This window comes from Palaemon carinicauda, chromosome 40, assembly GCF_036898095.1.
Source record: "Palaemon carinicauda isolate YSFRI2023 chromosome 40, ASM3689809v2, whole genome shotgun sequence".
NCBI classification, from domain to species: domain Eukaryota; kingdom Metazoa; phylum Arthropoda; class Malacostraca; order Decapoda; family Palaemonidae; genus Palaemon; species Palaemon carinicauda.
In genome coordinates this window covers 55829183-55840834 of record NC_090764.1, presented here as the reverse complement: position 1 = coordinate 55840834, position 11652 = coordinate 55829183, and the positions used below count along the sequence as shown (strand labels likewise).

General features: G+C 33.2%; 1 protein-coding gene across 1 annotated transcript; it reads right to left on the bottom strand.

Annotated features, from left to right (window-relative positions):
* Nucleotides 1-8998: 8998 nt before the first annotated feature.
* On the bottom strand, nt 8999-10888 carry LOC137631917 (uncharacterized). The gene is made up of 2 exons (XM_068363919.1): nt 10859-10888; nt 8999-9355 (listed from the first exon to the last, which is right to left on the bottom strand). The coding sequence occupies exons 1-2, from the start codon at nt 10886-10888 to the stop codon at nt 8999-9001; spliced, it is 387 nt and encodes a 128-aa protein (XP_068220020.1).
* Nucleotides 10889-11652: the final 764 nt, after the last annotated feature.

The following is an 11652-nucleotide window of genomic DNA, read 5'->3' as shown; positions in this document are numbered from 1 at the left end:
TAAGACACCGACAGTATGAGAACGCATCAATGTTGAAATTTTATTCACTTATTATTATTGTAGGCTGCAAATTAGTAAGCAAATAAATTAAAACATCAAATATCTTAAACATTTACCAATGAGTCCAATTCAAACCTTCTCTTGATAGAATTGAAGTGACTTTTCAGCGGAAGTCTCGGTTTCTTTTAAGACAGAAAAAAATATGGGTATATTTACGTTACTGAATTTTCACCAACGTCGATAGGATATTTATATTTGAAAATATATAATAAATTTAATTTATCGGAAAAAAGAACAGTGTTTCATATCTTAGCTGAGGAAGTGAACGAACATTTGTTGGCTAATGAACGCCGTATCTCAAAGAAACTAAAAAATATTATGAAAAGCTTACATATCACTGTTCTATGATAATTACATCGTTCTTAAAATAATAATTTGAATTAAAGTTAGTAAGAATGTTCATTTGTTTCAGGGTCTTTTAGTTTACAGATGAAAACAGCTGCAAATAAGACTTCAAGTATACAGAAATAGTATGTTGTAATTCACATAAGATGCTGATGTATTATAGATCGAGAGGATCAACAAAGATCAAGGCCAGTTAAGCAATAAAGTATACATTAATCGGTCGATCATGAAATTACGATCATTGGCAGATTTCGTATTGTAGACCGGATGGGAATATTAATATCAAAGGTCTTGCTTCATTTTTTGCTTTCTGGGTTGCCTAACTTACCGAATAACTGATATACGAAGGGTTCATTTCGCTAGCGAAGTGATTACCTATCTATTTTCGAGATTGGTAGAGATGTATTATATATATATATATATATATATATATATATATATATATATATATATATATATATATATATATATATATATATATATATATACACACAATATGTACGCTCGGTGGCTTACAATGCTTAATTGTGACATCTAGGGTCAAGGGCTAACAACCTGATCTCTGACGATTTACTGTTGAATAATAATAGAAAAAAAATCATGATATATGAAGTGCAAAATTCTAGGGTAGTATTTTAGGGGGTAAGAAGATGGTATTTAAATAGAGTAACAGGATGACTAAATAGCAAGTTTAGATAAGGAAAAGGGATCATTTGATGTGCAGCTGCTAGACAAGGAAACCCGTGTGCAGCAGGAAAGGTAGATGGATAAAGAAGTCAAGCGAATAAATAAAAAGCGAGAAAAGGAGGGAAAGAACACCAAGGAGATTAAAAAACTGTTGGCAGGAGGATGAATTTATTAAAGAATAAAAATTGCAAATGGGTCGTTGGACCAAATACTTTGAGGATTTTTCTAATATGGAAGAGGCCGAGCTGAATGATGAATGGATGAACGACGTTATTGCAAATGTGAGAATGCTTGTTAAACATTAAGAATTTTAGAAATGTAAATAAAAGATTTACCAATACAAAAATGCCAGGAGTATAGGTGATTATAAATGGGTTGCTTAAGTACTTTAAGAATATATAATTGATTAGTTAGTAAGAGTATGAAAAGTATGCCTGGATAAAGGAAAGGCTGTACAGAAGGGGTAAAATATTTGTTCCTTTGTATGAGAGAAGAGGTGATAAAGGAGACTAAAAATTATAGAAACAAGCCAGTAATCAGTATACCAAAGAAAATAAGATCTATGACAAAATGATTAATATCAAAAGAACAGTGTTTCTTTAGACGAGGTAGAAAATGTGTGAATCAATTTTTTTATTTTTTATATAATAAAATTATATGTTGCAGGACTGGAAACAAATTCCAATTAAGTACTATGGAGTAGATATATTAAATGATGGTAAGATGAATGAAAGGATGTCAAAGAATATGTATAGCAAGATATTTCCATTTGAACATAAGATTAAGACGAATGTTGATCAATCCGCGGAGGCCAAAAACGGAATGTATATTTTCAAAATTGAACCAACTCTGTTTCATGGAAATAAAATATGGATGTTGAAACTCATAACAGAAATCGTTTGAAGACATAGGAATGAATTGTTGGTGTAATAGATGTAGCATAAAAAGGGTGAAATAGAAAGATACATCCAAATATACAAAGGTGGTGAAAAGGTGTATGAAATATGAGAGTGGGGGCGAGGAGAAAACCCATTAGGGCTACCTAGACTCTACAAGAAATACTGAAGAGGAGTGTGTAGCGTCTACAGTAGAAAGCAGGAAAGTGGGTGCTAAATAGAGATGACTGACAATATTTCAATTACGTGGACCCAACTAACTTTTGATAAACCTTCTGTTCAAACTCAACCTTCTGTTCAAACTCATCATGCAACTAATATAAGGAAGTTTCCTGCAGTGGTGAATCATACCTGATTCATGATTCAGCCATAAAAGTAAAATTGTAGCAGATGTTCTTGCTTGTCTTTTCTAGGAAGTTATTTCCTGATATATATATATATATATATATATATATATATATATATATATATATATATATATATATATATATATATATATATATATATATATATATATATATATATATATAATATATATATATGATACTTTCATAAAAAATACACAATTATTTAAAAAAATATGACAAGTTTGTATCTTTGCATTAAACAAATTTATTCTCCCGTATGCAAATAGTAAGAGTTTTATCAGGTATTATAATAACTATAATACCCCACAGTTACTGGTTGCCCTTTCAAAAACAATCCATTATTTTATTTGGTTGATACAGTTTGATTTTCGTTACTTCGTAAATTAAACTTTAACACACGTAAGCATATATCTGGAGCATATGTGAGGTCGTATAATATATTCCACACTTTTAGCATTATATTCTTTTCATGATAAGACATAACAATCTAAGTACAATCTTTGCTGATTAAAATACCAACACCGAATCGAAAATCACTTTGGTTCGTCCAGATTCATGCCAAATTATCAAAGTGTTACCTTCAATTATTAGCACTTTATTATCAATAAAAGTATATTTAAAATTTTGAGTTTTAATTAAAATCTAAATAAGACGCAATACCAAAAGTTTTCGAAATATGACATGTCAAAAGCTGTAAATAAGATATAACAGCATACCGCAAGTTCTTTTCTATCAAAACGGAGATAAGCTGCCTAGAAGAAGAGCAAAGGAAACAAAAGGGGGTAAATACATATTACAGTACCTAAACCATTTACAAGAAATCCTATATATCGTCAACACCGGCTATCAGCAAGGTATCAATTCTGCTAATTAAGTTATTTTCCGTCTTCCATCGTGTAATGTTATAACTGGATTTATCCTCTTTATGCTGCATGATATATATAATTATGTTTCTATTTAAGATTAATGTACATATTTGTATGAATATTTTCTTACAATTTTATTTATGATTTTAGGTTATAATAATCTGAAAGAATTTCAAAAGTGCTAATTATACCAAAAGACTCGGATATTCCTTCAACAAGTAATAGTTATCTACGTCCACTGGATTAAATACAATCATAACTCACCTTACTCTCTTATCCATCGTTTATGTCTCATTCTCGTTCAAAATTGTCTTGTTGATGATCAGGTTAGAATTTTCCGATAAGAAACAAGTTCATTCATATGAAACTATCAGAACTAAATCCTTGAAATTATACACTAAGATTGGCACGGTTTTATATGACTCCTATTAAGGAAATTTAAGATGCAGTTTTGCCGGAGACCACTTTTACTGAAGAGATATTGGATTTTCTTATAAAGATCCAAACTAACACATTTGCAAAATTGGAATGGTCCACTTCTACATCTATATAAGGCATGAGAGACGGCCGAAAGATACCAAATATATAGTATATATAGGCAATATTCATAGCTAATTCATACATGCGATTATTACGGTTTTACCATTTTTGTACCTTAACAAACCTCGAATGCTGAAGAGTTAGCAGTTCCTTGCATCGAGCTTCAAGAATTATCAAGCCTACCTCAAGAAAACCCTAAATTACCGTTGAGGTTGACCTTCGACAGTCTCCAAACTCATGAATCGTCTTCAATAAGAAAATAATGCAATATCATATTCTTCCATTACTGTAATCACACTGTATAGGATCAATGGAAATTCATTTAAGCACCCATCTGAAGTTAGTGCCGCACAGTAAATATTCTCCTTTTAAGAAACTTCATAATTCGATTATTCATTATGGTAGTAAAATTTAAGAAACCGAGTGAATCAGGAAATCTTATAATCTTTGACTCCCATTTCTTAAGTGGCTGATATATTATGAAGTATAGACAGACCACAAGGCACGGTGCTGGAACCTAACTAGCTCATTCAGCGACTTTTGAGAAATGTTACTGTATTCCACTATCAGACAATATGATAAATAAATGCACTGGCAACCTCTAGTTTGATTATTTGCCACAATTTCTTTTTCTTAGAACTAACGTTTTCAAGAAAGCTCCCTCTCATATATAAAACTGTCATTCTTGTACTAACTACAATTAATGCAAATACCTTAAGTAAAATGTATTTTCATTGTTCATGGTTGAAATTGAAGCAATACAATCTTCAACTTTTATTTCCTTTCTAGGTATCTTTAGCAAAAGATCACCAGCACAAGTGATAATGTTTAAAACCTTTCCATTGCTTCTCTTACGAGTAAGTAATATTTGGATATCTTGAGCCGTACACATAGCATCTTGTAACTGTTTTTTCCATCCTCAATCATGCTTATATATTATGCATGCATAACATCAACAATTCTATTCAAAAATACCGAATTCACCTAACAGCTATTCTCTACTTTCGCTCTAGTCTCTCTTCAGTAAACAACTATCCCTTACTGTAAAACATTTAAAACATTCAATTAGCTCTGTTACTTTTCATATTATTTAACAGTTTATTCCCCAGAGTATATATATATATATATATATATATATATATATATATATATATATATATATATATATGTGTGTGTGTGTGTGTGTATGTATATATATATATATATATATATATATATATATATATATATATATATATATATATATATATATTATACAGTGGAAACAATCTGTCGTTCGACCCTCCTTAACTCGTAATTTTCAGTGTACAGTAGTGCTTAACTTTACTAAGTTCTACGCTTGTAATGTGATATGTTCTTTTTTATTTTTTTTTTCGGGGGGGGGGGGCTTTATGTAAACTTATATTGTTGTTTGTTTGTGTGTTTATTCTACTTCTCATCCCACCCTTTTTGTCTTAGTGTATTGTAAATCAAATGGTTTATTTTCTTGTAGGTAATCATCCTTGCACCGTTAGATTTGATTTCATAATTCCTAACTATTAGAGTGTATCAATTTGTTTAAATTCATGACTCTTAACCCTGTAAATGGGATAGATAATTTCTCGAAAGCTTTTTGCTCCTTTAGCTCAAAATCCTTGTTTCTGCTTTCATTCGCCTTCCTTCTGAATGCGAAGCTTTCTAGAAGCTTAAGTGCCATTGGTATATGGAATGAATGGATGGCCAAAACAATGTCTTCTTGGAAGAAAATTGACACCAGAGTGCAGTCTTCATCCAATAATTAAGAATTTGGATTACTTGGGAAATAAACACGCCACCAAATAGCTATGGGTGGAACCTATAAACCAAAGAATGAAGCAAAAAACAAGCAACAAGAAGGAAGAGAGAGGGCCAAGAGTATAATTTATTTTTTTAGCTCCCAAGGTCATATGTTTATCAACAAAATTAAATCAGTATCTCCAGATATGTTTGCGTTTGGTTACAAAAGAAAAATAACTAATTCAGAAAATATGGCCAATCGCCTTTTGACGCTTCAACTTGTTATTATAACTATATATCTGATCATGTTTATGACAAATTTTCAAACTTTAGACATTGGGGAACTACACAAACCTAATTTTTTTTTTTTTTTACTTTGGAAGTGACTAAAAAGTCTCACTCTTTAGTCAAATGCCAGCTGCTGACTGTTGTCCAACGACCACCTGACCTCTTGCCCATTTACGACAGTTGACGCCCTTCGGACCCTAGCTCCAGATGGTGGCAATTAAACGAATCCTCTTCCCAATTCACAAGATAATGATAATCGCAGTTTGGCATTTTGGATGCTACACGTCCCTAGATAATCCAGGGCCATCCTTCCACACAAACAAAACATTGAAGCCCATGACAAAATATATGGTGGAGGTTGTAAAGTTAATGCATTAGGTTTAGTAGTAATTATAGCAGTACCTGGATAAATACATGTATGGAAATCATAAGCTTTCACTTTTAATGTTTCCTGTCTTAATTCAAATTAGTTCATAAGATTTACCATTCCATCACCTAAAATAAACTCAATACGCGCTAATTTTTTTTTCTGGCAATTAAACCATCTACAAAAGGGCTAAAAATGTTATCTTACTTAGTTATCTATCTTTATTAATAGTTCAATCATAGTTCATTTATGACTTTATGAATAGTTAAATGTAACTCCATTCATACAGATCCATTTGCCTCCGACAAAACATTGAACAATTTCAGACATGAATAAGCTGGGAGTGGAAAAACTCTGTCATTTGTTGTATGAGTAATATTAATATGTGCAAAAATTTTATTAAGACCCCGTCACATCTTATTAATCTTTTCATCTTTCACATATCTGAATAGTGTGATTGAATTTATGTCTGTTACACTTAACAATTAAAGGATTTCGAAGGTAAGAATATAACTAGGGTAGAGAAATATTTGACTTCATGGGTTTTAGTAGAATGGAGAGATGAATAAAGATATGCATAAGCTAACGGAAAACATAAAAGAAATCACAAGAAGCCCATCAGAGTTTACGCCTACAGCAGCCATCATTTTGGGTTTTCTGCTTATTTTCAATAACCTTGAGGTCACTTTTCAAAATCTGTCTTGCCTGCAACGCAACGAAGGATGACAGCAGGGCCGTATCCGGTGAGACTGTTTGTGCATAGATAGCCATTGTCGTTCCATCACATCAGCCAACACCCATAAATAAACTCGCTCTTAAAAGAAAAAAACTGTCTTCGACGAGGTATACTCCAAGGTCACTTCCAAACTTACGTTTTGGCCAATATCGAAGCTGATTAAGAGATGGGATCTGCACATCAATGTCACACGCAACTATTAAAGCATTAGGAGCCTCTTGGGATGCGTGATAAGATGCATTCATTGAATTAGTGAAAAATTATTCCTTCAAATGGAGTTATTCTCCAAGGGCTATCGCATTGTGTTGTTATCCTTCGAAAATGCTTCATGTGACACCCTTGGTGCCATTTGAGGAAAGTGAAAATCTCAAAGTCTTTTATGACCCGCTTGTAATTTAAACAGCTAATGGACCACGTCGATAAATATGACGATAACAATGCTGAACCAGAAAGTACTGCCGTGAGACTCGGTGAACCAAATCAGGACAATATCATCCACCACAGAGATAGATCAACTTTCACTTTTCTCTAAACCTTCGGAAAATAACTTCTTGTTTATCCCGGTATTCTAGTTCTGCCACTTTTACTGCTCCTGATATAGGATGAGGGGAATTTTGAGAGAGACTTAAGATCAAAACCACTTTTTTCATTCCTCTCTCTCTCTCTCTCTCTCTCTCTCTCTCTCTCTCTCTCTCTCTCTCTCTCTCTCTCGTGTATATATATATATATATATAATATATATATATATATATATATATATATATATATATATATATATATATATATATATATATATATATATATCACACACTTATATATACGGAGATTTTATTTATACACCTTGCCTTTTCTTAAAACCAATACTTGCTGTGAGTGATCAAACGGAAATCTAACATCAGCAATTAGCACTGTCCAAATCCCGGACATGAATTGCCTTTGTCCTGCAGTGGACTAAAAACAGCTGCATTTGTTGTTGTTGCTGCTGTAATCAAAAGGACCATAATCAGTTTAACAGATATGATGACGCCGCAGTCAAAAAGTAACTGAACAAGAATGCATCCTCTGTTTCGAAAATTAAATCATCTTCCAATAGTTTTCTTCTTGATCTTGACGTCTGATCTTTACAGGAGACCTTGAAGACTGACACACGAGGGCGACAGAAAGGAGAAGAGACCGAATCCAAAAGGATTTACGTAGCGGCGACGTTGATGACGGTGATGGGACAAATCCTGGTATTCTTGGAACGTCCTTGAAGTGGTCCAAGGACGTCTGGTACCGCTGGACCCAACAACCAACAAAGTCGAAAAGTCAGACTAGAGGAACCATCAACGCTGGCGAACGTAACGGTGAGGAACATTGTCTGTACGTTCCAAACATTCAGCTAATCTATCCATTGTCCTTAAAAAAACTCTTTCTCTCTCTTTCCTTCTAAGTATATAGTATATATATATATATATATATATATATATATATATATATATATATATATATATATATATATATATATATATCATAAAATAATGCGTAATGGGTCATTGTTGAAGGTATAAATATAATTTCTGAAAGTGACCCTGAATCAGTCGCATAGTAAATATTATAATATATAAACATGGCAAAGAAAAGAAATATTTGACACACAATTTTCTTAGCTATGGAAGCTTTGATCTTTTTATTCAGATTTACGCATATTACCTGATAAAATCTTAATCAAATGTTCAAGATCAATATTATGTTTTGAATAGCATTGTAAACCATCAGCATCAAAGCAATTTAAATTTCCATGGAAATGGTCGCCTTATTTAGAAACATGAATATATATCATCTATTTTTTTCCAAACCTTTTTTTTATTCCAAAATAAATATACTTAGCAATGAAAAATTTATTGAAATATCCACTATATTTTAAAGCTTACAGTAAATAAGTGGGGCAATAATAATCACTAAATATAAATGCAATGACGATTAATCTAGAAAAATAGTTCGCTTAGCAGTGCAGATATTTATAAGACCCTGTCATATGATATGCTGAGCCAATCCTCATGGGGCATTTCAATTATTTGTCACTTCCTCGTCTTGGCGGTCCTTGCAATTCACGTGGACATCAGCTCTTTCCTTGTATTTCGCAAAGCTGTTGTGCTGTAGGAGCTGTCAGATTTTGATTTTCCATGGATTTGAAACTTGATATCTACACTGTGTTCAATCATGCAAACAAATTGCAGCAGTGATACTGGTACAGCCCATTGTAGGTCTGTCTTGTGAATGGTATTACTGAAATTTGACGTATGCTGGAGCATGTATCTTATATCAGGAGCTTTCGCTAAATCAATCACTTCACCATACTTGGATGCATGTGAGATGATTAAGCCTACATGATCTTTAGAAGCCAGCAGAACATCTTGCCATTTGAGATGAGCTTGCACCTTGGCAATGTGACAAAGTAACTGGTCCTTGAGACAAGTAGAATGAACATCAAGTGATTAAACAAGCTGTTCCAGCCTCTGCTTATAAAGCATGGCCAAGTCAGCATGCTTGAAAATTAGTTGATCTCTACCATCACTGGTATTTTTCTTCTCACTAATGTAGGTGACTAGTTCAGAGAAAGAAATTGGTTTTGTTTCCTTGAATTGCTCCTGTGCTTTATCTTGCTTTTACGCCTTTAGGTAGGCTTGTTCTTGTTACACAATGCCCCCAAATCAGGCAGAGAGATATGTCAGTTCGTGTGCTACGAAATCTCTTGTACTTAGCTTGGTAAGGAATTTCTTATCACTGAGGGTTTCTGCATATTTGATTATTCTGTTAGTCACTTGCACTGTCATTGCCTCTCTAAGCTACCAGTTTTCGTCTCACAAAAGAAACGTTTTTGTGTTGTACTTTCTTGAACCTTTCGTGAGATCTTACTTCTATCACCCTCATTTTTGTTACCTGCAGATATTGATCTGTTTCAACTCTGCTTAACTTTGTGTCGTTAAATAGAATCTTGCAACTCTCATGATATGGTGCTTTCTTTTGTCTCAAGGTTTATTTTTATGCCAGTACCTTTGTCAATTCGAGCAGTGTCTAACTTGATTGGTAACATAGCGAGTGATTAAAACAGAGGAATATTCTTTGCGAAGTTCATATATCCATCATTCCCAATTCTGGCAGGATTGGCCTTGGGGGGATCGACTTTAGATCTTTGTTATTAACCTCTGGATATAGACAACACTTGTTCTACGATTTTCCAATAAAACTAGCATCCAAGGGTTTATCCTTTTACCACCAAGTACATTTGTAATAGAAACTTTCCTGCATGGGATACAACTAGGTTCTTCCACCGTGCCCTACACATATTCCAATAATAAATCTAGTGACATAGGTTCCGTACAATATGTAAAAATCCAGATATTTTTGGCTCTGCTCTTCCACGCTGGTACATCCTGTCCATTCAAGTGTGCCTATCTAACTGATTTGAGTTTAGTTAGGCCGCATGCAGGATACTAGTAGGTTGTTGCAGTATAATGTCAACATATATTTCCTACTAAGCTGACACTAAACCCCATGCCGAGTTTCATTTCATAGCAGTGCTGTTCCTAATGTGCCTTGGTGATGCCCGACAATCACTCCACTAGAACTTGATCAACTTCATTCACTTGTAAGTTTTGGAGCTAAATGCACTCTCACATGCAGAAACCTTCTATGTGTTACCATCATCTAGTTTAGCCAGCGACTCAATGCTCTTTAGCATAGATCTGCAATGAGAAAATTAATGAGAAAAATATATGTTGATGCACTTTACAAACAGTGAAATCTTGAAACATATGTATCAGTTTACTTTAAAAACAGTAAATTCTTGGGGAATATGTGGTAGTGTGCATTATATACATTAAAATCTTCTTCAGTAGCCTCAAAAACATAGGCATCTATAACTAGATCATGAAACTCGAACAAAACATCAATTGAAAGTGACTAACTTGACAGCCATCTTGATAATTAGTCGCCATTTTTTATTTTCCATTGGCCAATCGGCCAATTTGATTAATATGACTTTGAGAACAAGTGTGCTAAATTTGATGCGTTTATCATCATTTGCACTAGTTGTCTGTTATCCCCTATACACTACTCTATGGTTCAAGAGGGAGAACTGATGAAATCCTCCCGTCTGATGATGATGATCATACATGTAATGATTTATATGACATCATTGACATGGAAAAACAAATTCTTTCTTCATGTGATGATGAAAAATAGCTTGATGATGATGAAAGTGATAGTGAAAATGGAAATTCTCGGCATATCTACAAGTTAGGGAAAGGAAAAGTAACAAGTAGTATATAAAAGGTCCAAGAATTGAAAGAATATCACCGAAAAATATTGTTCAAGAAAAAAACTGTCCTTGCATTGCCTTTCCATTACATAGTGAACTTCCTGCTTTTTAACTTTTTCCTAACAGATAGAAGATAGAATAATTGAAACAATTCTTGAAGCAAGAAATCAAAGACACTGCAATGTGTATGCTTTAGACTGGATGGATGTAAATATAGTGAAAGGATTGGACCTCACATTATGTGGAATAGACAGGGATAATTCTAGTCATATTAATGAGATATTTAGTACCAAAAGAGGTCCTCCTACCTACTACGAGTCAAGTTCATTACTACAAATAAAAATGTTTAAAATTTGATGACAAGAACACTCGTTTTCCATAATTTTGTCGAGTCATGTCAAGTCAGTTACATAGATCGTATATTGTGAGGCAAACTGTTAG